Source organism: Zea mays, chromosome 5 (genome assembly GCF_902167145.1).
Source record: "Zea mays cultivar B73 chromosome 5, Zm-B73-REFERENCE-NAM-5.0, whole genome shotgun sequence".
Lineage (NCBI taxonomy): Eukaryota > Viridiplantae > Streptophyta > Magnoliopsida > Poales > Poaceae > Zea > Zea mays.
In genome coordinates, this window is record NC_050100.1 from 2,833,151 (window position 1) to 2,859,337 (window position 26,187).

At 43.8% G+C, this 26,187-nt stretch overlaps 2 protein-coding genes across 10 annotated transcripts; both read left to right on the forward strand.

Moving 5' to 3' along the window:
- The first annotated feature begins 9,600 nt into the window (after nucleotides 1-9,600).
- On the forward strand, nucleotides 9,601-11,264 carry LOC100284782 (metal ion binding protein). The gene is made up of 3 exons (NM_001157677.2): nucleotides 9,601-10,088; nucleotides 10,581-10,659; nucleotides 10,793-11,264. Exons 1-3 carry the CDS (start codon nucleotides 9,675-9,677, stop codon nucleotides 10,933-10,935), a joined length of 636 nt encoding a protein of 211 aa, NP_001151149.2. The 5' UTR covers nucleotides 9,601-9,674; the 3' UTR covers nucleotides 10,936-11,264.
- A 615-nt stretch (nucleotides 11,265-11,879) lies between these two features.
- Nucleotides 11,880-25,848, forward strand: LOC100279901 (uncharacterized). 9 transcript variants are annotated; one of them, XM_023302471.2, is made up of 20 exons: nucleotides 11,880-12,266; nucleotides 12,343-12,438; nucleotides 12,654-12,696; nucleotides 13,386-13,847; nucleotides 14,775-14,937; nucleotides 15,063-15,147; nucleotides 16,093-16,195; nucleotides 16,311-16,395; nucleotides 16,874-16,957; nucleotides 17,036-17,139; nucleotides 19,299-19,407; nucleotides 19,755-20,191; nucleotides 21,133-21,214; nucleotides 21,384-21,560; nucleotides 21,636-21,689; nucleotides 24,011-24,103; nucleotides 24,190-24,255; nucleotides 24,359-24,405; nucleotides 24,509-25,201; nucleotides 25,301-25,848. In XM_023302471.2, exons 5-20 carry the CDS (start codon nucleotides 14,821-14,823, stop codon nucleotides 25,641-25,643), a joined length of 2,679 nt encoding a protein of 892 aa, XP_023158239.1. In that variant the 5' UTR covers nucleotides 11,880-12,266; nucleotides 12,343-12,438; nucleotides 12,654-12,696; nucleotides 13,386-13,847; nucleotides 14,775-14,820; the 3' UTR covers nucleotides 25,644-25,848. The 9 variants fall into 9 exon arrangements, with proteins under 9 accessions (XP_023158239.1, XP_023158241.1, XP_023158240.1 ...); XM_023302473.2 differs by lacking the exon at nucleotides 13,386-13,847; XM_023302472.2 differs by lacking the exon at nucleotides 12,654-12,696.
- The last annotated feature ends 339 nt before the right edge of the window (nucleotides 25,849-26,187 follow it).

The window sequence follows — 26,187 nt, forward strand, 5'->3', positions numbered from 1 at the left end:
CCCAACCACCCCACCATTCATTGCATCCAAGTTTTCCACTTCTCAACTACTACAAGAGCTCTAGGCATTCAATTCTAGACACATTCAAAGAGATCAAATCCTCTCCAATTCCACACAAAACCCTAGTGACTAGAGAGAGTGATTTGCCGTGTTCATTTGAGCTCTTGCGCTTGGATTGCTTCTTTTCTTTCTCACTTGTTCTTGAGATCACACTCCATTGTAATCAAGGCAAGAGGCACCAATTGTGTGGTGGCCCTTGCGGGGAAGTTTTGTTCCCGGCTTTGATTTGAGAAGAGAAGCTCACTCGGTCCGAGGGACCGTTTGAGAGAGGGAAGGGTTGAAAGAGACCCGGCCTTTGTGGCCTCCTCAACGGGGAGTAGGTTTGCAAGAACCGAACCTCGGTAAAACAAATCTCCGTGTCTCACTTGCTTATTCGCTTGGGATTTGTTTTGCGCCCTCTCTCGCGGACTCGTTTATATTTCTAACGCTAACCCGGCTTGTAGTTGTGTTTATATTTGTAAATTTCAGTTTCGCCCTATTCACCCCCCCCTCTAGGCGACTATCAATGAGTACATACAGATTGGACAGACTACCGCTAGGGACTGCCTTATCCGTTTTTGTCGCGCAATCATCTCTTCCTTTAGCGAACGATACCTTCGTATCCCTAACCACGACGACATTGCTCGCATACTACGTGTAAACGCCGACAGGGGGTTTCCGGGTATGCTAGGCTCTATCGATTGTATGCATTGGGAATGGCGCAACTGTCCTACTGCATGGCGCGGACAGTTTTGTGGGCGCAATTCGAGGCCAACAATGATACTAGAGGCAGTCGCTGGGTACGATTTGTGGATTTGGCATGCCTTCTTTGGAATGCCTGGTACCAACAATGATCTCAACGTGCTTCATCGGTCACCTGTGTTTGATCCGTTACGTAATGGGACGATGCCACCAGTGCACTTCACTATTAATGGGACCACTTACAATTTCGGATACTACTTAGCAGATGGCATATATCCAAATTGGCCTACCTTTGTAAAAGCTATTCGCCACGCATTTGAGGAAAAAAGGTTCACTTTACAACCAAGCAAGAGAGTTGTCGAAAAGACATTGAGCGAGCATTTGGAGTTTTGCAGGCTAGGTGGGCTGTTCTACGTGGACCCGCTTATGGTTGGGATCGTAATCACCTCGCAGAGATGATGACTGCTTGCATTATTATGCACAACATGATTGTCGAGGACGAAGGAGATGGTGCAGCTAATGTCGACTTCATTGGCCCCTCTGGGCCGCCTGAACCGTGTAACAATACTCCTGAGGTCCGCAACGAGTGGCTAAACAATCATATCCGCTCGGAGTTACCCAACGATCCGGACCAGGACATCACATGTCAGGCAACATACTTGTCTTTACAGCACAACCTCATAGAACACCTCTGGGCTCGTCGAGGCTCCATGGGTTGATGCCTTTTATCCATATGATGTGCTACACCAATGTTGTTTACTTTGAATTATGAACTAAATGATGTGTACCAGGACTAGTAGTCGTATGTGGTTTGTATGTCCGTAGTTGAGAAGTGATGGTTCCTTGTAAGTGTAATGCCTCTGGTACAAATAAGTTGCATATGTTTCCAAACTTCAAGTCATGTATCATAATCCTTATTATCAATATGAATAATGTGAAAATAAACGAACTTCAAGTCATGTATCATAATGCTTATTATCAATATCAATAATGTGTAAATAAACAAAGTTCAAAAACGAAGCTGATGAACTCAAACAACTAAGGAATTGTTCAACCACTCTAAAATAGACATGTCCAAACACAGACGACCACGGTTCGCCGATACAAAGGTGACAAACACCTTATGAAAAACAGTAGTACTCGTCACACAGGATTGTTGATGAAATATTCGATTAAACCTTTTCTCCTTGCGATGTAAACAGCTCTCAATTCTTCAGGTAAAGCATCCATGTCCATAGCATAAAGTTTGTTGAGCTCCTCGTCTTTTTGCTTCCTATCTTCCATCATCAATTTTTTTCCTGTACTTGTATTTCCTTGGATTGAACCTCCAACTTCTTCAGTTCAACTTCCTTCATGAACTCAATGTTCTGCTGCTTTTGGTCTGATTTTTCTTCACTTTGCTTGAATCTTGCTACTTGCATGTCATGGATTCTTGAAAGGTAGTCAGTAGACTGAGATGAACTGGACATTGACTTCTTCCTTGAAGCTTTCACGGAGTCACGTCCTAATGGTCTCTTCCCTCGTGAACCACCTTCATCATATTCAACTTCATTAACAGAGCCTGTAGGTGTAAGACTACGGGCAGGCTCCGTCCCCGCAGTGCCTCTCCAGGGGCTTCCATGAACCATGGCATCCCATTTCGGTTCGTTTTTAAGGCGCGTCCAGCAATGCATGAAATGAAATGGCTTTTTCTGTGAGGTTGCATAAAGAGTTGCAGCTTTCGATGTCTACACAAGAATTACAACCACACATCAGTGAACGTATACCAGTACGATTACAGAAACCTTGACATTCACAACTTATTCCAAATTAATATAAGTTTACCTTGTCGTTATCTGTGAGGCCACTCTGGTTTTCCCTTAGGACTCTTGCATAGAATCCAGCAAATTTTCCTGTTTCTGCTCTTATTTTGTCCCACCTGCTGCTGAGAGCCCTATTAAGCCTCAAAGGAAACTCACCTCTAAGTTCATTGTACCTTTTCTCAATTCTAGCCCACAAACCCTCCTTCCTCTGCCCTGTGCTAATAACTGGGTCACTACTAATCTCTAGCCATGTTTTGCAAAGCAACAGGTCTTCATCAGGTTTGAAGTTCTGTTCCTTTGTCCTCCTAAAAGTCCCAGGTGTATCAGAAGGTTTGGTAGGGCTGTTAACTTCCTGGACACTGTGTTCTGCTTCGGATTCAAAATTGATAGGGTCTGTCTGGTTTGGAACATGGGTGGAAACCTGAGGACATTGAATGGGTGGTACCAGCTGTGGTTGACCGAAAGATGTTTGTGTAGGAGGACCCCCAGGATTCGTCATTCCAAAATATGGGTTCCATGGACTACAGAAGCTATATGGAGAAGGGTCATTATGTCCCTGGGACCAGATAGGATTGGTCATATGGGATGTAGGATTACTAAACATGTTCTGCTGTGTTGGGTCCAAACCTTGGGCCTGCCACATCTGAGGATCCCACAGGGGTGGGGGAAGATTTGGTTACCTGAATTGGGGCTGGCACCAGGTGGTCGAAAAGGTGTATTTGAGTTGTTCTCACCCATTCTGGAATGAAATACATAGATACATTAAGATGGACAACAGATAACAAACTTGGAGCATAAAATACAAACTCGAATTCATTGCACATAAGGGTGACAGAAAATGATCATAAGGATGCACCCATTCGAATACATTCATATAAAAGGATGAAGCATTCGACATAAGGTTCTTACAAAACGAACATTAGCTTGAAGCAGTCCTACATCGGTTACGCATGCATCACAGACATAACACAGAACTTCCTAATTTATTTGGATGCATATGTGCCACTACGACAAAGGTCGAGGTACCACTCTTACAGGTTCCAAATGCTATACCTAGTGGACCTGTCCGAGTCGTAGGAGTCATTGTCACTGGGCTCGTACAATTCTGGTGAGGAAGGGGGGGGGGGTGTAAGTGAATTGTCTAGGCCTTGTCTTTGCAGGCTCAGCAAGGTGAATTTGTTCCTCCATCCTCTCCTTCTCTGGGTCAGACCGTGCTTTGCTCTCCAGTGCATCCTGCTCCATCTTGTCTACCTCCTTACGAATAGCAAGAAGAGCATTGAGAAGGTAATGCTCGTCACCCAAATGACGGAAAGCCTCTTCTAAAAACGTCCTAATATTGAAAGCACCAGTTTCCACAGAGGAAACAAGATTGAGGACCAAGTTTTGCAGCACTTTGGCATCATGGCTGCTCATCTTGATTGGAATCCTCAAGTTGTTGCTCCTTGGCTAGACAAGGTGCATACATAAAAAATATTAGGGAAGTGTTGTTACTATTTGGTTAAATTGAAGTCTTGTAGTCACATAGCAAACAACTGTTGGTTGCAATATAATAAAGTAATGAGGACAAGTAAGGAACCACACAGTGCAAGGCAGTTACGAAATTATTGTTGGTTGAATTGGTGAACCACTGTCCAGTATTTTAACACAGTATCCCTGGCTTGGTCCATATGTTACTTGTTTATAGAAAACAAACTTGCATAACAAACATGGAAGCACAGACAACAAACATGGACAGTACACTTAAGCAGATTCATAAAAACAAAGAACGTAAGCGAATAAAGGATTTAGAACCTCAGTTAGTTGAAGTGGACGTCAAATAAGGAAATTAAATATGTCAAGCTGCATAATAAGTAAAGGTATGGTCAGTTCCATGCAATGCTTAGTCATGCAACCAAAATTGTATGACACCTGACTACAAACCATACACAGAGGTACTAAGAAATTTACAAAAATGTGATATGCAACAAAAAGGGGATGTCTTGGGGAAGTCTACGGTAAATGGTACTTAGATGTTCGCATAGCAACAAGAACATTAATTTCAGTACGAGCAACATTCAGCAATCAACATACAAACAACATTACAACAACATAATTGACCTCTTACACGTTGGTGGATACACTTAAATGACCAGTACAGGATGACGAATATGAAAACCATACAAGAGTATTCATGGTGTATACACGTTGGTGGATACACTGAAACCAGATTTGTTGGTGTACATGATAACGACGGATCAATTGACCATTTTAGGCGATTCAGAGTACACAGTAAACCCTATTAGTGCAAGTTGGCCATGAACAATTAAATGGATCTATGTAAACAACCTAAGTACAAGTAAACCCTAGGGTTAATCGAAATCAGGTTCATTTGAGACACAGATTGAATCGGAGATGTAGAACATGGAGCAGGGGACACGTACCTTGGACCTTGAAGCTCAAATGACGCAGATCGGGTGAGCGTAGATCTCTCGGCGAATCGACGAACTCCCATTGACCTCCTCCCAGCAAACGCAGCACCGGCGGACAGAGACGACCGGCGGCGGCGCCTTCGCACGGATCGGCGGGGTGGCCGCTCCACGAAGCAAGCCGACGGATCCGCGTCCACAACTTCCTCTGATGCTCGCCGGCCCGACCAATACAAAGGATTCGGTGCCGTGCGCGGAACCACGACTACCTTCTCCGGCGGCGTTGCGGTCGCGGTAGAATCGCCTGGAGGTCGCTCGACGGAGTATTCCGATCGCGCGCGCTTCTCTGGGAAGCTACCGGCCGAGGGGAGGCGAGCGCGGTAGCGTCCCCATCCATTTAGCGGGAGAGAGAAGGAAACGGGAGGGGAGAGGAGGAGGAAGAGGGATGCGGTGAAGGGGGTAGCGGTCTACTGTAGCCCCTATAGGAGCTACAGTAATAGGGGAGGGGGAGGGAAGAGGGATGCGGTGAACACAGTCTGAGGGAGAAGGCTCCATCGGCTTCTATTGGGATAAGGAAGACAAAAAAAAATAAAACATTATAGAGGATACATGTTCAACAGAGAGAAAAAAGCATAGGCGGTGGAGATAAGGATACAAAGAAGAAAAAGAAAAGTTTTCTTCTCTTCCTTTTTAAAATATGACTTCCTAGAGTAAAGCCGTAGGAAGTTACATAACTTCCTAGAGTTTGTATGTTTACTCTAGGAAGTTAAGTAACTTCCTAGAGCCGGCCGTAGAAAGTTAGCTTTTTATTTGACTGGTCAAAAGCTGAAATCTAACTTCCTAGAGCCGGTCGTAGGAAGTTAGCTTTTCATTTGACTGGCCAAAAGCTGAAATCTAACTTCCTAGAGGAGGCCGTAGGAAGTTAGCTAGGTAGCTAACTTCCTAGAGCCGGCGGTAGGAAGTTAGCTTTTCGTTTGACTGGTCAAAAGCTAAAATCTAACTTCCTAGAGGATGTCGTAGGAAGTTAGCTGGGTAGCTAACTTCCTAGAGCCGGTCGTAGGAAGTTAGATTTTCGTTTGACTAGTCCAAAGCTGAAATATAACTTCCTACAGGAGGCCGTAGAAAATTAGCTGTCCATGCTAACTTCCTAGAGCCGGCCGTAGAAAGTTAGCTTTCGTTTGACTACAACCGTGGATCAGCAACTAAAATCTAACTTCCTAGAGTAGGCCGTAGAAAGTTAGCTGCCCATGCTAACTTCCTACGGCTGCCTCTAGAAAGTTAGCGGCTCGTTTGACCGAACACACGGGTCAGCATGTGAAAGCTAACTTCCTACAGCTTTTATAAAATACCGTAGGAAGTTATGTTTATTTCCTAGAGCTACCAGTTGCCTCTCGGAAGTTATTTATTTCCTACGGTTTGTTATAAAAGCTGTAGGAATTTAAAAAGCCGTAGGAAGTGTATGATTTTGGTATAGTGTCACGCAGAATCGTCCATATTCCATCTTCATGTTTAGGTGGATATGGCTTTTGAAGAAGATAGTAACTTTCGTATTCTCGTTATCCGAGCCGAAGGATTACCTTTTTCAATTGCATCGCCTCCAAATAAAACTGTGTCAAAACCTAGGTTCACGCAAAATTGACTTCAGATTAGTTAGCCATACCAATTATTCATAATAATAATTTAAATGGTCATTTGTAAGAGCAAAGTTATTTTTAAACCTGCATTATTTTGTCTATGCTTCCAGTAGGAAAACATTGATTAAATAATCATAAAATTTAATATGCACCAAAACGTTATTAACTAAATACGACAGGAAATTTATTTTAAAATTTAATATGCACCAAAACGTACATACGACAGGAAATTTATTTTAAGTGTAATAATTATAACTATTATTATGCGTATAAAGGTGGGAAATGACCAAAAAAAGGTGAATTTCGCAGCCTATGAGGAACACTGATGGTTCAGGAAGTATCATTGTGCACCTAAGAGCATCTATAACAAAGTGCCCCATAAAAATGCCTTAAAACTTAAAAACTAGTCACAGAAAACAGATTAAGTCGAACAATAAAGCCTCAAATGAGTGTAGTTATCCAAAAACTGGTTGCCTCCAAATTCCGACATTCCCTCCCGCGCTTAGGTGTAGCCCGAGGGCTTAGATGAAGCAGCAGCAAAGGCTGGGGCGGCGATGTGCTGAGAGGGCACAACAGGAGGGCACAGCCGCACAGGCGCAGGAAGGACAATAATAGAATGAGGTCGGAGGATGGAGGAGACGCAAGGAGAGATCGGCCCGTTGGGGAGCTCTGTTCGGTAGTCATGGCTAGGCGTGAATGTTCCACGACACGACAAAAAAAAGGATATGTCTAACAGAAACGACACTCTATATCTCGGGCACCTCGGTCTCGACTTTGACACTATTTTTGTTTGATGACTTTTTACCAAACAGGACACTGTTGGAGTAACTATTTATAGACAGAGACTTACATTTTAAGATTAGACATCAATATGAGGCACTGTTGGAGATACCCTCATGGTGGGGAGACAACATGCACCACGAGTACAATTTGCGGAGCCATCAATGTCGTGCGAATCGAAAATGAATATGATCATGAGATTTAAATATGGAGTATGCGTTTAACCACAAAAGTTTAATTTACACCATGCATCCGGCTGCAAAAAAAAGTATCTATAATATGCATCTGATCGGAAGAATATAATCTAGATTGAACATATCTACTTAACCATATATTTAGATCGAACGAATAATGTCATACTATGGTTCTTGATTCAACATATGTAGACAAAGATTTGTCGCGTATGATAGTTTGACAAAGGTAGCGACCTGCTGCGTTGATCAAGCACCGGTGCAGATTGAACCTGTAAAACCGTTCGAATAGAGCCATACCGATGGCATGTTGGTCATCGTCGCAGTTCTAGATCAGGTTTCCGAACTCTCCCGTCAATAATAGAGATGCGAGTAGGATGTAAAAGATTTGTCGTGTTTTCTTCCCGCATCAACATAAACACAAGAAGACATTAGGGATATAGTTTTATTTTTATTATATATATATATATATATAAGTAGAGCACTTTATAAATATGTTTGTTATTAGTCTAAGTAGTAAACATTTGTATGGTTTAACAAAACTTATTACCTTGTGCATGCGGGATTTAGGCCTTGTACAGGTTTTTCTGAATCGGGCTGTTGAGTACTGGGTCAACCCGTTTGTGTGGGGTGGGCAAACCTCTATTGGTGGGCCGTATAGTTGGCTTCAAGCCCTAAACTCTGCCACAAATTGACACTTACATACATGGGCCTTCCTCTTGAAAAAAAAAACAGACACGGACCTGGCTTTTATATTTATAATTTTCGTATCCGCACTTTTTTTTTTGCAAGAAGAGTAAGATTCTTCAATTCTGTATATCCTGCGATTATTTCTGAGAAAGAACAAGTTGCTAAACATTACTCCGCTGGTCTCAGGTTGTACTTGTCAGTTTCGTATGTCTTTATCCCATTTCCGGCTTATTTTTCTGAGCTCGGTCTTACTACGTAGAAACAAAAAAAAAACGGAACATAGTTTTTTTCCCTGTTCATTTTCGTTTATAAGCCAGTATATTTGCGTGTGTGTGTGTGTTTTTTAATCTTTTGGACATCAAATTTCGTTTACAGAGCCGTAACCAGCAGCATAAATGTTTATATAACTGTTCTTTTGGACTGAGGGAGCTAGCTGTAACAAGCAGCAGGCAGCACGTGCAGTCAGCTGCAAACGCATGCATGCACTGTTTGGTGCCTCGACGACAAACTACGTGCTGGACGACCACACACACACACACACACACGCGGACACATCTCTGTGACTGACTCTGTCTGACTGTCTCTGCCGCCTACCGACGACGACGACGATGGCTTCTACCGTTCTACGTGGACTTCGCATGGATGGAGGCATTTCTTGGCAGGCCGCCTGGGGCCTCCACGAGCCCACACAGAAAACGTTCCGTTGGCGGCAGCCCCGCAGCGTGCACGACGATGTCAGGTTCTGATGAACGGGCCAGCGGCCAGGCCGGGCCCCCGCCACTGTCACACAAGACGACGACGCTCGTCACGTGCACGCTGACACACGCAACGGCACCTGCTTGCTTGCCATCCATATGCGTCTGCAGCGGAGGAAGACTGCCGGCTAGCTGTGGACTTTTCACAGACTTCACCGTCGCTACGAGCTGGGCATGGAATGGTGGGCCTACTACGTTCTTCCGTCGATCAGGACGCTCGTGTTCTTTTCTCGCTGTCCGTCTCCCGTTGCATGATGCTCTCGCTCTGCAGCCTATATTCCAGAGTCATGAACGTTATCCCTTCTCGTTTTCTAGGGTTCCCTGCATTACTCGGGGCACTGTTCATCCTGAAAGAGATAGAAGGGTATCAGCTGTCTCAAGAAGAAGATCAATGATGCTCGTGCAAGCAATTCATCATGGCCGTGCTACATCAACGTTAACTACAATACGTACAATATTAAATACAGACGTCTCAATTAACCATATATACAGCAATGTGGCAGAAATGATACATCAGCCTACATTCCAGACGTCTCACTGCCATGTAAATCAGAGTGGCGCTCTTATATATAAAAAGGCAGTATTCCCCCCATAGTCCATTCAACTCCACCGCGACCATTTAAGCAACACAGCAGCGGCATCTCAGCTCTGTTCCCAGCTAGTTAGCCGCGGCGCCATGGCTCCTCTGCTGTTCAGGGACATGAAGGGGCTCTCGTGCTCGTCCCAGGCGTCCACGGCGACATGCCCGAGCCTGGAGCGGCACCCGGCGCCCCGCCCACACAAGGCCAGCGCCGGCGCCAGCCCCCTGGCTCCCGTTCCTGCTGCCGAGCCCAGGACCAGGACGCACCGGCTTGACGGCAAGAAAGGACAGCAGCCGCAGCACAAGGCTGCCGTCGTCCCCGCGAACGCCGGTGGTGGCCTCGTCAGCCCCGCCGGCTCGTCCAGGTACCTGCTGCTGAGCGGCCGCTTCGCCGCCGTCGCCGAGGAGATCCAGGAGGTGCTGGAGCCTGCCCCGGCCGTCGACGCCATCGCCAAGCGGGAGGAAGCTAGTGACGCTGCTGATGCCAAGACCGCGCAGGCGCAGGAGCAGGTGAGAGCGAACAGTCCTCCACTTACCTAGCAATTAATCTAGCATGCGCTACTTTACTTGTGCGCTTCTTCCTTCTTTTTAAACACTTGGCCCTACTCTTGTTGATTAGACCAAAAAAAAAAAACGATAGAAAACCACAAGTGAGATTATGTGATCAGTAGCAGCCATCATATTCATACCAGTGTTCGTGTAGGGGGCTCCCAGGGTTTATATATACAGTACAATGTTTTCTCGTCTGATATCTTGAGCTCCCAGGCGAAGTACTGAAGTTAGTTTTGATCCAAATACCATGATTACATGCGGATATATAGGTTTCTTGTAAAAGTTTGGTTAAAGATTCTGTAGTGCAAACTGCAAACGCCTGTTCATATAAAATTTGTCAAACTCCAAGACGAAGCCAGCAATTGCTATATTCGCTGACGAAAGCAAGCGTACATGTGTTTCCATTGAGCTGAGCTCCAGCGCCGTCTGCATTGGCATCTCTTTTACCAGGTGGTGGTTGTGCTCAAGGTATCCCTGCACTGCAAAGCGTGCGCCGGGAAAGTGAAGAAGCACCTCTCCAAGATGGAAGGTGAGCCCCTGGCTGGCACTGGCAGCTGCTGAAACTTCTGTTCAGAGTCATTAAAAACTTAAACGACAAGAGGACCACGACTAATTAACCCTTTTCCTGGTTCTGTTTCTGTTCTAACCCTTCTCCTGCGCAGGCGTGACGTCGTTCAACATCGATTTCGCGGCGAAGAAGGTGACGGTGGTCGGCGACGTGACGCCGCTGGGCGTGCTCAGCAGCGTGTCCAAGGTGAAGAACGCCCAGCTCTGGGCGGCGCCACCGGCGATAGCCGCCGCCTGAATGAAGGGAGCCGTATCCCGGTTGGCCGTGGGCCGTGGCTGCTGCTAGGGATAGGGAGTCGTCGACCAGCATGCGTCCACCGTGTCCCGGCTGGCAGCTGGCACTTGAATGCAGCAGCTTTGGTTCTTTCCTGTGCGGTCGTCTCGTGAGTTGTTGTGGCCCTCTCTCCTCTCTTGTTTCGCTGTGGTTGGCGCCATGCGAGGTGAATGCGATCTCTTGCCTGGTGCTGCTCCAGTGCTTCCATCTGCTTCTGCTGTGGATGGGTCACTCTGCTTTCTCCTCTGTGATGTAAGACTGTAATTAACATAAGAATGGGATTTCATTGCTGTCATGGTCTTTTCATAAACGTGACTGGCGTGTAGCTGGTTCCTATCTCCAGCAAGCAAACAGAAGCTTGCCCTTAATGTTTTTTAAAGGAAAAAATTAATCTGATTTATAATGTACTAACAAATATCATTATCGATCGAAAACGATTGCTAGCTGGTAAAAAAATTACCCGGTTTCATAACTATTCTACTTATTGACGACATGCTAAATAGATATTTGAAATTCAAATTTTAAATACGGTAATTTTGGAAACGATATTGTTTTCAGAAAACGATACGGTTACAGGGCTCCAGTTACAGTATTTTTTATTACGGCTTCCAGCCCTCGTGTACTATATGTCTCGTGTTAGAGGATATCAGGATAGGTAAAATCGAGAAGAATGCAAAATTTAAAAGGGTGAGAAAGAAAAAAAAGCAAATAAATTGCGAAAGGAATATATGTGACGAATAACGGCCCAGTAGAAGGCCCGTGCGGGTGCGCCTCTCCCTTGTTGAATATCCCAGACTTGGCCGGATGTCCGCCACATTTGCACTTCTGTTTACCGGTTCATGGAATGACGGAAGTGTTCACCCCGGTCGCGGCCCAAAAATCAGCGAATAGGCCCATCAGCTCCAGCCGCGCGACCGCGTGAACACTGAACAGCCCCCCGGTCGCTCCTCCTCCCTCTACCCTCCAGCTCCAGCCGCCAGCCGCCAGCCGCCCACGCCCGGAGCACCGCCGCAACCCGCAGCGCCGCTCGCCCGGAGGCCGGAGCACCGCCGCTCTCCCCGCACGGAGCACCGCCGCGACCACGCCGCTGTCCATCCGCCGCTCCGCGCTCCCTCCTTCGACCTTCGCCTTGGTTCCGACGCGGTGACCGTGCGCTAAACCCTTCGACCTTCGCCCGGAGGCGGGAGCGCGGCGGACCGGAGTCCGGAGCAACCGTGAGACGAGCAGGGGCGGCCGGCGGGCGCGGATATTTGGGCGCAACAACTTTCTGCCCTTCCATTTCTCCAACTAAGAAGGTGGGAAATCTAGGCCTGCCTGTCGTGGAGCTCCGGAGGGGACTGCAATTCTGCTAATTTGTGACAGATCATGCAGGAATAGGATGCCAAGAGAGTTTCTGCAACCCCAATGAAGATGGCACCAGCTCCGCCTCCGGAGGGGACTGCAATTCTGCTAATTCGTGGAGCTCAGGTTTGTACACACATGCTGAGAAGAAAGTGTGCTTGGCTTGTTCTTGCGTTGGAGTGATGAGCCAGTGATGTATGGTATAGATATACAAAGGATAATGTCTTGTAGTACAAGGTCACAACTATACGAGCTTTCTGTTGGGGGTTCCTTGTTCTGTTGTGACGATGAAGGAATAGGAGGACAAGAGAGTTTCTGCTAATTTGTGACAGATCATGCAGGAATAGGACGCTCCGGGCGAACTGCGAAGCAGAAGCAGCGAAGGTGAAGTTGTGATTTGTGAAGCAGACAAGCAGTGAAGGCTTAACCTAGCTTCTTGGTTTTTAAGAAATTATTAATCATATTTCTAAAATTTGAAGCATAAACTAGTATGTTTGGAACCACCTTAGTTTTCATAAACCAGTTTTAAAAAAAAACTGGGTGGTTTCAAACAAGCCTTTAGAGCAACTCCAAGAGAATAGGTATATGGTTTTTGTAAAGATAAATTTAGCTAATATTTAAAAAGTGTATCCAATAGAATATGTAAACGACTATTCAAATTTAGTGGCTCTCTATCCCTCCACATTCGCTCTCCATTTTTTTGATAGCCTGCTTCACCCTCTATTCAGTCCGTAGGTTTATCGAGTCTGTTGGATTAGCCTACACTTTTTCTCTAAAATCTATTTTAGAGAGTAGCTAAATCAATAAATTTAGCTAGTCTTTTTAGCTAATCTCTTGGAGTTGGCTGTCTCCTAACTTTATACTTTCTTATAGTGCAATGACGGGTCTAGGACCATCTTAAAGTTTGGCTCAACAAACTAATACCCCTTACTTGACTAAATTCATTTTTTATCAGGATCTGTATTAATTACTCATATTTTTATAGTATATCTATCCGATGTTATAATTTTTTATAATTTTAACTAAATTTAATATGTGTTTTAACCCTACAAGTAACTGAGGATCTTTTATAGTTTGTGATGGAGAGAGTACTGCTTGTCATTTCTAAGCCTACATGATGAAATTCCCAACAAAGGCCTGCATCACACCATCCGGACTCTCACCCGAAATCTGCCATCACCAAGCCTTGCCTCGCCCCTCGGTCCCGTCGTTGTCGGGAGTTCTAGGAACGTCTCTGCCAGGAGCCCAGACCGTCTCTGGCCTCCCGGCTCCCTCGGCCCTCTGCTTGCGGCTTTCCTAGTGGTTCCTCGCCGGAGTCCGGCCGGCGGCTCGTAGTATTGGGCAGCGGCCTAGGACGGTTGGCGGGCGGCAGCCGGCAAATCTAAGCGGCGCGCCGGCACTGGCCGTTGTGCGGGTGTCGCGTGCGCCTGTGCGTCCACCGGCTGCCTGTACGGAGCTGGACTCCAGTCACCATTACCCTCCCTGGTTCCCTGCTTGTGACCGGTGAGCATCTCTGGAGGCTCGAGTCTTGACTGGTGAGTGGTGACTCCCTATCTCCCTGTCCTTGATTTGCCCTCTAGATGGATTGGACGACTGGGAGCATAGGCCTGATGGATGCGTCTCTTTTGCTTGTTTTGCTGTATGTGTTGGACTGTTGGCAGACTAGTATTGCCATCTTCTAGTATTTATGTAAGACCTTATATTACACTTGAACAATTTATGTTGTTATCTATGCAAATTTTGAACTTAGTATTTGTTGAATCGAGAATTTTAGATATATTATTTCTTTAACAGAACCATCTACCGATTTTTTTGTATTAGATTGTACCATATTGGATAATAAAACTTTGGTTAGGCATACCCTGGATTTAACTCCTGGGTCCTCCACTGATGGACTGTACATACGTGTTGTCTAGTTCAACCATGATATTGTCATCGTGTGCAATGTGCAGTTTTAGTTTTTACCATCAGTATGAGATGAATATTTAGCTCATCAGGGACAGCTGAAATTTCACTAAATACGAGGCACAGAACCTTGATGCCACTAAACAAAGAATAATGACATAACATGGCCACTACAACAAAACGAGTAACCTGACATCTCAGTTTTCACAACCTACACATTGTAAGGCCATGAACATTGGTGGAATTGAGGCAAGTAGTACTTGTTGGTGACTCTCAAGGTGTGATGTTGAATGAAATTGTTGTTTTTATATTTTCTTACCTCCACTTGTTGTTTGATACCCTGATGTCTCCCATGCCATGCTCTATCTCTTCTCGTTATTTGATGTTTTATCGCAACAATTATTTCCTATCAATTAATTTTAAGCAATGATCTAAGATGTTCTGACCGAACCGGATGCTTCCTCCACACTGATAATTGCAACTTTGATATTTCATGGTTATGATTCTATTTATATTTGAAGCACCAAACAAGTCAGCTGATGCCTTTGCTTTTGCAGAGTTCTATCTTAACGGTGCTGCTAGTTATGCTTGGGTGTTAGTGCTATGGCTACTCATTACCAAGCTGCTACCTTGATTGCCTCTCCGTCTTACCCAAATGCCATTGCTTGGTCAAGTGACAATCTCGTGGCTGTCGCATCTGGTCATATTGTAACTATTCTGGTAAGTGCAATCCAATCACTCAGATGATCACATATATGTCATATTCTCAGGGTCATGATAGTTTATGAATGGAATATGGATTAGCTTAACCTTGCAGTAACCATGTCCATTTTCCCATATTCAAGAACCCAGCTGCGCTTGATGGACCCCGTGGATTGGTTGGACTTCGTCACAGTGACCCTTTTCCTATAGGAGTGGTTAAGAGAGAAGGTAAACCTGTTATTTGCATTACTCATCTCCCAGAGGACTTGCTTAACTTGGACATTTGTGTTAATTATGTGGTACAATGAATGAAGATGTAATTCACATATACTGTATCCAAAAATTTGTTGGCTTGACAGTTGACACCAGTTTTGTAATGTGAATGTGTGGTGCTGTCAAAAGTAACATGAAATTTTGGGAACTGTAACAAATAAACTGTCTTGCTATTTGGCTGTTCAGTTTTCAATGTTTGAAGAAAACATCATTAAAATTTAAAGGCTCACTTAGACGCTCTTAAGCACGAGGTGGAGCTCTGGCGATGAGGTCAGGATTTCAAAATTGTTTGTTGGGGGTGTGATTCCATCCGTGCTTATGTCATGGCATCCATGTTGCTTGATTGTAGCAACTCTCTGCTTGATTTCACCATGGTTCGTTCACACAGCCAGAGCAGAGTTACATCTCCTGATATGCAGCTAGTGGTTACTGCAACATAAACACCTGCTTAGGAATCTACGGTTTTACTAGTCATATTATACTTATACCTTGTGAAGTTCATTCAAACTACTATGATGGGTGCACGTTCCACCTCCTGAACAAATGTCATGGCATTTTATATTTATAGCCTCGTGCTTCATCTGTCCAATAGTAAGGCAAGGTGCATTGTAAGGTTCAAACTTCGACCAACAAAGTGGTTAAATTGGATATGTATTTAGAAATACTTTATAGTGATCATTTTTTTGTGTTGCCACACACAATATGTTATGAGAGAAATTAGCTGTCAAAGTACGATCTTGATGACTGTGCCAAGTTACCACACCTTATAATCTTATATTGTGACACAAGGAGCCATTTCACCAAATAGTAGGAAAAAGCAGGAAGCACAGTGAGAGCATGTAGGATTATAAGTGTATTAATTCTGTTTGATCTAAAATTTTCAATTATCAATATTTGCAGATCTCTTGGAGCCATGTTTATTGCCCACTTCCTTAGCGCGTGAAACTGAACCATGTGCCCGATCGATTTCATGGTCTCAACAAGGATTTGCACCTAACTATGGGTATACATACCTTTGACATTCTAAATGATCTTCTCTAGGTGTAAGTTTTATGTACAAGCTCATCTGTTCTTCCTACTGTACTTACATATGTTTATAATATGGATGGCTAATGTAGGTGTTTGCTGGCTGTTTGCACTGTGAATGATCATGTGAAGCTTTACCGATCACCAATTTGGGAGTTATGTGATGAATGGGTAGAGGTGAACATTTTCTACGCTATTTAAGCATAATTTAATTTATGATGAAATGGTTGACTAAAAGAAATCTAAGAAGTTAGTCTGTGTAACAACCAAAGGTTTGCTACAGTGACTCTTATGCCAGATTTGGTTAGGGGCATTGTTCACATGATCCATGCATAATGCATATAAGTAATGAACTTTTTTTTATTACTGGGAGAATCAGATGAACATTAACTGCAGAACCTAGGTCACAGCCAAAATTTTGTTCTGTACCACTTTCTTATTCATGTTCCAGCTTCTAATCAGAATAGAACTTGCAATTTAAGTCTGTTTTGACTCATTGCTTCAAGGGCTAGCTTTTGTTTGCTCCTAGTTGCCTGTTATTAATTTCCAGACTAAGCTTTTGTGTTTCATTGCATTTGTTTGTTAGGAATGATCAGTGATCACCTGTTCTAGGTCACGGATATTTTGGTTCTTATTAACATTTCACCTGGCCTAGGTCGCAGATATATCACAGTTGCTGTTTAACTATTATAAAATTATAAACTTCGGAGAGGATAATGGTTCTCATTTGACTTCTTCGGTATGAGAACTTCTACTCTAGCATGTCATCAAACTGTTATCTGAATATGTGGCTAAAAGTATGGTTTTTTATAATCAGAAGAATACAAATTCTGGGGAGGCAGAAGTTTTAGGATCTACTTGTCGATCGGAAGAATCTCTTTATTTCAGGGGTCCTGGACAGAGAAAAATAAAGCCAGCAAGGTGAACGATATTTTCTGTTTCTACATCATAATTTTGTCATTGAGAAAAGTTTTCACATGTGAAATAATAAAATGATCGAATGAAGTGCCTTTTAGTCATAGTGTAGGATGTAAGAGCTGATAGGTGCTGTGCAGCTGATAGGTTGGCAAAGAGAGGACTAGACCATCCAGAGAGGTGTCCGTTATGCGATCAGGAGTCTGAAACTTTGGACCACATTCTGGTTTCTTGTGTTTTCGCGAGGGACTTTTGGTTCCTGCTGATGCGCCATTTCAGATTGCATAGTCTTGCTCCTATTCCTGGTACTGAGTCTTTTATGGGATGGTGGGAGAAGATTGACAAATGTTCTGGAGATATGGCTATGAGGGGTCTCAATTCTCTTATTGCCTTGGGCGCCTGGATTATTTGGAATCATCGGAATCGAATTGTCTTTGATGGATTATCCCCTTGTGTTTCCGCAGTTCTCTGTCAGGCAAGGGAGGAACAACAATTGTGGGAAATGGCAGGAGCTAAGGGTCTCTCCTTTCTTGCCGCAACCAACAGTGTCCCCTAGATGCTTGTTGTAGGGTTGTATTTGTTTATCATGGATTGTTTTCTTTTTCTTTGTTTTAAACATCCTTTGTTTTTTTTTGTGTATTGGGGTCTATTTTGGACCATCTTTTCCTTCTACTTAATATAATGATGCGCAGTTCTCCTGCGCTTTCAAGAAAAAAATGTAAGAGCTGATATGCAAGCACTTTGTACAAATTCGTCCATGGATGTCACAAATCTTTCCTTTTAATTTATTTTGTTGCAAGAAGGCAACATTCTTAGGGGGTGTTTGGTCTGTGACACATCAGATATTTAGATGCTAGTTAGAAGTATTAAATATACTCTAATTAAAAAACTAATTAAACAGATGAAGACTAAACGACAAGACCAATGTTTTCGAGTCTAGAAGTCAAGTCGAGTCGTGTAGATACTGACTAGTAGACTAGTCGTGACTAGTCGAATATAAGTCGATGATTATATTTTTGTAATTTTCTATGTATGCTATTACTAAAAACCAGTGTTCTTAAGGTGGTAAGGCGAGGTGAGGAGCTGGACCACCGCATTAATGCCTAGGCGGGCAAGGCGCCTAGAATTATACGAGCGCCTGGACGCCTAGGCGACGCCTTAAAAACACTGCTTAAAGCATGCTAAACACTAAAAAACACCTTGATAAGTATATCTTCATCCATCTCTATCTTCTACAATACATTATTAAACATTGCACAGTCTTGTAGCAAGTCTCCTATTGTTCTCTCTGATTTTAAAGAACTTGCTTGGATTCAAAAACAGTGCATGCCATACAGATTGGTATCCATCTGAATGTCCCACCTCTTATCAGCAATAGAAATTACTTCATCCATTAATCTCTCTTTGTGTTCCAAATCTTACTTGATGTTCTTTTTTGCATGGTCCATAGCAGCCCACATTTCAGCCGTTACTGGTCTCTACCATTTCAGCCTAACAAGATCTCTACCATTTGTCTTGGTCCCCATCAAGTCTTAAATCCTTCCATGCATGTTCATAGATAAAATCTGGTTATCTTGTTTGCTTTAGCAATGCTGCTACAAAACTCTTTTATCTTCCCAATAACCTTCAGCATGAGATCCAAGCAGTGGGTAGCACACGGTGTCCAAAATAAGGTAGGAAACTTGTCCATTAGCATCCTACCTACTAGGGCTGAGATGGTTTGGTGGGCTCACATTTTTATACCTAGACCCAAATAATTCGCCCGACTCAAATGCTACGACTAGTCGACGAGTCGAGAGACTAGCAAAGAAAGTTGAGTCGCTCCGATCGACTATCACCTTTGCACCGACTTTTCGATTAGTCGCTCGACTTTAAAACCTTGGGCAAGACGAACCTATTAAGCCTAATTAGTCCATGATTCGCTCATGTGATGCTAAAGTAACATTTGCTGAACATAGGTTAATTAGGTTTAATAATTTCGTCTTGTCATTTAGTCTTCATCTCTGTAATTAGTTTTGTAATTAGACTATATGTAATACTCGTAATTGGCATTCAAACATCCAATATGACACGGTCAGATGAACCAAACACCTTATTAGCAATCTTTCTAACATCCATATACTCTACCTGAATCTGTTTTCACTGAATTTTTATTTTGAATGTAGAGTTGGTGGTTTTATTTATGACGGCAATGAAGTTGATTTAGATGCTTCAAAGGATGCAGACTTCTCGATGGAACCATGCTCAAAATCAAAGAAGAAATCTTTGAAAAAGGTAGAGATTTTACACATCTATGCTGAAGTCTTGGTTTATTCTTTTACTTTGTAATAAAAGGGAAACCTAGTTGATTCTTAACAAAAAAAAGAACCAATTATTCCCTCCGCTTTTAAATGGTACTTTGGACTTGGTACATCCATTTGAATTTTGGAGTATTCATCTTTCCTTCAAATATTTATGCAAATAGACAAACATACAAGGCTTGCTTAAAGTACTTTAGATGACATATCTAGCGACACTCTTTTAAGTTTCGTTAGCTACTAAGTAATTGAATAAATATTGCTGGTCAATGTACATGACTGTTTTGTGTTTTCTATTTAACATTACTGTGTTTGTGATTCCAGACTGTAAAACCCAGGGATGAAGTGGTTGCTGTAAATGGACGAAACAGCACAGGGAATGTTAAAGCATCATTGTCCTCCAATGAACAAAACAAATCTCTTCCTCTTATCACGGCAAAACAGTATGCCTGTCGTGCTGCACATTTGTCTTCCCTTGTAGTTTCATGGTCTCCAGTTGTGTCATTAAGTGATAGAACTTCTTGTTTATTGAGGCATTGGTGCATTCTTGCTGTTGGCTCTAAATCTGGAAATATTTCTTTTTGGAAACTATATAAGCCAGAATATTACACAATAGATGCTGGTGTGGTTACCAGTGATCCGATGCTCATCGGGGTTTTGCATGCTCATGAATCATGGGTCAATGCCATAACTTGGCAAGTTCTTTCTGCGGGCTCTTCAAAATCCTCGTTGCTTTTAGCTACTGGATGCTCAGATGGAAGGTAACCATTTTATGCATATTGTCTGTAAATGGTGATGTGCTTTTTTCAGCTGCACTATGTATTGTTTCTTGTTTGCTTACGTGAATTTTGTGAGCTCTTCTTGACTCATGACATGGCAAAAGTGATATATGGGGATAATCATAAGCATAGCTTTGCTTCTATGTTTTCTGGAATAAGGTCCAAGTTTGTCCATAAGCAGCAGTGAGCAGAATGACCTGTATAGGCATGCAATGAGCCTGTCATACCTCTGCCTTAATAAATAAAAAAGAAAGCACACCAGATTGTTGGGATTAGGGTTACGGAGGTCATACGAGTGGTAGGTTTGGGGTCTAGGGCCACGACCCCGGCGCTTGGGCGTCGTCGGGCTGTTGGTGGAGAAGGCGAGGTACTGTCCACGAGATGAACAGTAGCCGCGATGAACACTAATGGGATATGGGAAGCACGGGCAAGATAATTGCCTGCTTGCTCCTTTCTTTAACCAAAGGGGTACAATATATAGGCTGTCATAGCAGCCCCTAACGAACTAACCAACTCTATCTACGAGTTTCAAACTAATGCTTATGCATCTGAACAAACTAATTGATACTTATGCATCTAAACAAACTAATTGATACTTATGCATCTAAACAAACTAAGAACTAACTGATGCTTATCCATCTAAACAAACTACCTGATTTTTTAGGGCTTTTGGGCGCTGCCAGTCATAACACCCCCCCCCCCCCCAAAAAAAAAATTATAATCACGCAACACATTCTCTGCACTAGATATCTGGGTGGTGGTGAAAATACTTTACCCATGTGCCTTAAAAAGATTCTCATTGGTCTTTTTATATTTTATAAACTTTGGTTATTCCTATGGTTATTTTTTGCCTTTCAATGGTTATTATTAGTTTTCTGCAGACACTGCATATCACATGTTGAAGATTTGGTTTGTATTTTCAGTGTTAAGATATGGTTAGGGAATATTGAAGGGTTAAATCAATGTGCAATTGGAGAAGAAGTGCCATTTGTGTTAGTTGCTGAGGTATGTAATATATACCTAGTGGAGTTCACACTTTACATGTACAATTTATGGTTTTTAGATTGCGCAACATCAAATCAATGTAGCATGCTTCTGTACCTTCAAGGTTCGTCCTTCTGAACTCTGATGTTCTTCTGATTAAAGTTTTCATTCCAAATGTTTATTTGGTCAGGTTGCCGCTAATTTATCAGCTCCAGTGTCGTCAATCTCATTGGGCATACCTGCCCGGTCTCAACATGAGGTTAGTTTGGCAATTGGAAGAGTATCCGGGTTACTAGAAATATGGATATGGAATGCATCTACCAACAAAATTGAGAGTTCCAGTGCATGGCATGCACATGATCAAGTGGTAATGCTTCACATTAGTTGAGGATATTTTATCTTCGGAAAAATTGAAAAAGAAAAACGTCTAACATTACCATAGGTGACAGGTTTACGATGGGCTATCGATGGCAATTGTTTATTCAGCTGCAGTCAGGTTTGTTGACTTTTTTTCTTCTGTACCCTATTTGATTGCTGCGCCTTGCTTGTATATTGCGGTTTAGCATGAAACTTGTTCTCGAATATTGGGTCGAGTGAAGCCATTGGATTGTTGAAAGTTTGAGATTCTAAGTAAAACATTGAATAGAGATGTGGGATGTGTGGTGAAAACCACTTTGAGATCAAGTATGAGTTGACTGCTCAACCACATATCAATACCCTTGTTTCTTTCATATTCTTTCCATTCTCTTTTTCCTGTTAGACAATCGTTCTTTTTTTTCTTCTAGAACACGGAAGAGAATTGTGCATTATTTCTCTAAGAGAGAAAAAAGGAACAGTAAAAAGGAGGGAGAAGAACCCTCTTCCCTAAGGGAAACACTAAACCAAAGCAAATAGCCTTCCACAGCTAACATGTTCTGTGATTGTGAGACACAAGGCCAAAGAACGAGTCTAATACAGGCTAAGCAACAAAGAGCACCAACAGAAACTTAGGATAAATCAACCACAACAAGCGATCCAGCCAGCAAATCCTGGAGTCCTTTTGCACCAGCAGAGCACCATAGGATGCATTCATTTGTGATTATATGCAGTAATATTGTGATTCTTGAACTTTCACCATTAAAGACACTCATTCCTGTGTTTCCAAATGTCCCAGGCCACCAGGGTAATGGGTGTATTGAGCCCTTCTTCAGACAATTGTTCTTGACATTAACGTTGTTTCCAATACACCTTCCAATGCTCTGTACATTGTGAGAATGAAAATGAAAAACGTAGTGTTAAAAATTTGGTATGATGCTATGTGAAGCAAGCAGTATTCTAGGTGCGCCAAGAGGGTGAACGCTTCAATGGCAGCATGAGGCAGCAGGAACGTGTGGTGAGCGTGCCTTGGTTATAATATATATCAGGTTGTTAGTCTTCACTTCAGACTTTCATTTTCTTAGGCTATAGGCAGCAGACTGCGCATATCACCGTGCAAAACACTGTTTTATATTGTACTACTATAGACTGCACTGTTTACAGAGTGGAGTTTGAAACAGGAGATGAAGATGAGTAAGCTGTCGGCGATAGCCTTAGGAAGTTTGTTTGGATAAGTTGTATTTCTTAGTCTCAAGTGCACAAGATTAGGAGAGTAGTTGCTGGCATAGTGTGCTTATAAGCTGCACCGATGGACCTGTGCAACGAACTTTCCTTCGATCTCCATTTTCTACCTCTCCCATTCCTCATTTTCCAACATAGGGGGTTGAGGTGAATAGCTTCCTCCCACTCTCATCCAGGATGACGATTACCTCCCCATCCTATCCACAAATATGAAAAAGCTAAATACTTTTCATGCTTTTATGTTTTAAGATTAAAATGCACTGTGGGTCCTCAACGGTTTGGTTGTCATCCAGGTCCCTAAACTTACTAATCATGTCACATTAGGTCCAAATCACCATAACTTGAGGTACTCCACCTGCATAGTACATTGACTTCGTGATGACATAGCACCAAAGCGTGAAGCTCACATGCTCAGCGCCTCAGCCTGGTGCATGTGCTCCCGCTTGCGCGGGGTCTGGGGAAGGGTCGATCCGTCGAACCCATTTGGGTCTATAGTCTATAGTATACACCATTTCTTGCATTTGCAAGAGCCTGTTTCCACGATTTGAATCCGCGACCTTCTGGTCATATGGCAGCAGCTTTTCCACTGTGCCAAGGCTCACATGCTCCAGAGGGAAGAAATGGGACTTGCATGTGGGCCCACATGTGTGTCATGTTATCGTGCAATCAGTGACACATAAGCAGAATAATTCAAGATTTGGTGATGTTGACCTCACATGACATGATTAGCAAGTTTAGAGATTTTCGTGTGCATTTTCGAGTTTTTTTTTTTGGGGGGGGGGGGGGGGGGGGGGGGGCTATATGGCACCCTCAGCCAAGTATGAGGACTGATGGTGCATTTTACTCCTTTGTTTAACTACTGAAACTTTATGAGCCTCTTTTACTATTGCACTATCTGATGGTCTGGTTTAGTTTTGATCAATATAACCTGTAACAACTTTAGAACCAAGGTGCAACATGGTTGGTAGAATGTCCAGTTGACCCAGGTGCTTGCAAGTCCTGGTTGTTTAATGTATTCTCCATGCCAATTTATGTTTTCCTTTTTTCATAACCTTTGATAAATTTAAAAGCTGAAAATCTTTCTTGATTGTTGATTAATTTACTAAGTCAACATAATGCGCTATGCAATTCACTCTGTTCTTCGTCCTCAGAAGTTGTATCACTCAGATTTTGAAAGTTGCACCTTTCAGGCTGATGCTTTTCATTTTATTCTTCTTTTAGGACAATTCTACACGTTGTTGGATATCTCACGAAAACCACCTTGAAGAATTTTTTTTGCATTCAGAATTTTCAGAGCTAAGGGAGTCAGAAGATGTAAGAGTAGTAGACACTTAAATGTTAGTTATTCTTGATGTCCAATTATTTTCCTCCATATGGTTGGGTTTTCAATATGCATGCAGCTATCAAAAGTTTCTGATCGATGCTATGGTCTTACGCTATCACCTGGAGAAGAGATAATTGCTGTGGTATGCCTTAGGCTTTTGTATCCGACATCTTTTTGTTCAACTGAACTGTTGCTTTCGGTGAAGATATGTGCATAGGCTGCAATTGACGGCTGTCTTTTTTCAGGTCCGCAGTTTGGATCTGAACCTTTTGAACCAGATGTATCAAGTCAGGTAATTTTGCTTATGCATTGTGAGAAGTACTGGGTTCTTGTGCTACAAATCGTCCTTGCTTCAATATAGCATTTAGAATTAATTTTGGTAAGCAAAACAACAGGACACAAAAGGCGGTGGTCGAGTTCATTTGGATCGGTGGCCAATTTGTTGGTATTCCACTGGACGGGAGTATCGATATTTGCAGTCCGCAGTCTGCGGACTTATCCTCAAGTAACCTTATGTGGTGGGGATCCAACATCTTGTGGTCGCTGAAGAAATACGAAAATGTCGAAAAGAGGCTTGTGTTGTGGGACGTTGTAGCTGCGCTGCAAGAGCTGAAGAAAACCGCGCCCGCCTTTCTGGAGACTCTAGTGCACAGTTGGGCCTCAGCTTTATTTGCGGGCGACTCACAGTGTGTTTCTATCACTGCCCAGTCATCACGCTCGATGCATGACATGATGCCCCATGTCAGCTCGCGGAAGCTGCACTTACTGAACATAATCTGCAGAAAAGTGATGCTCGGCAATCATGCGCGGCATGGTCCTGGTGCTGGAAACAACAGTAATGATGGAACAACTGATTTCTGGAGCACTCTTTTGGTAGCGAGTGAAACGGAGCTGCGAGAGAGGCTGGTGGGTTTCACCTTTGCCGCGGTCGTGAAACGGACAGCGTGTCTGTTCAACGGCACCTCCACCGCAAATTGCTGGTTCCCTGTCGGCGTCGCCCAGATGGATTCTTGGGTATCCATGAACTACGAAAAGGTGCACGGTCAGCTGCAGTCGATCAGATCGAAGATCAAAGAGCTAGGAAGCAGGTGACTCAACTCAACTCAACTGACCAATCATCTGTCACATCCAGTTTTGTCTTTGAAATGAGATACCGGTTCACCGAACCTAGCTGTTCCTTCCTGCAGGATCGACGGATACTCCGACGTAGAAAGCTGCCCCTACTGCTCTTCGCCGGTCCGTTTCGAGTCGCCTGACGTGGCCATCTGCGGAGAAAGGCACACGCTGTCGCGGTGCAGGACATCCATGACCCTGTGCTCCGTCGCGCAGCCAGTGTGGCACTGCTCGTGCTGCGGGGGCACGGTCGACAAGCTGCTGCCGGAGTCGTTCTTCACCATGCCTTTGGACGCCGTCCGTGACGACAAAGGATCGCTCGATCTGTCGGCAGCCTCCGCCCCGCTTTGCCCCTTCTGCGGCGTCCTGCTGCAGAGGTCGATGCCGGCGTTCCTGCTCTCCACCTCGCCGGTATAGTCTTCGGATGCCCCCAGGTGTTACATGCAGTAGCAATGCAATGGGAATATCGTAGTGGAGCCAACTACCAAGTTTGTTGTAGCTGATGCTGTATGGCTGCAGAGTGGCAGTGCCGTCATTGGGGCTCGAAATGTTTGTGATAGGTTTTGTGACTTCTTTCTGCTTAGCCCCTCTAATATATCTCGAGATACCTATTTTTTATTTACCGTACCCTGCCTCTGGACCAAAGCCTATGTGGCGGTGGCCGCCAGGCTGAGTGCGGGGCGAGGGGCTTGGGCCAGCTCCTGCACTCAGCCTGATGACCATGTCCGCTGGTGCTGTGCCCGCTGGGGGTGGGCGCCGTTCTGTGTCTCCTGTGGGTGTGGGCTGTGGCATCGACGTGACCGAGAGCATCTCGTGCAACGCTAGTCGAGGCCTCCTCTGATGGCTCCATGACATGCGCCTCATCACCGGTAAGCCCTGAGCCTGCGCCATGTGTGTGGCGCTTAAAGATCGGTTAGTTAGTTGTCCGTCATCCCTTCACAAATATACGACGATGTTGATT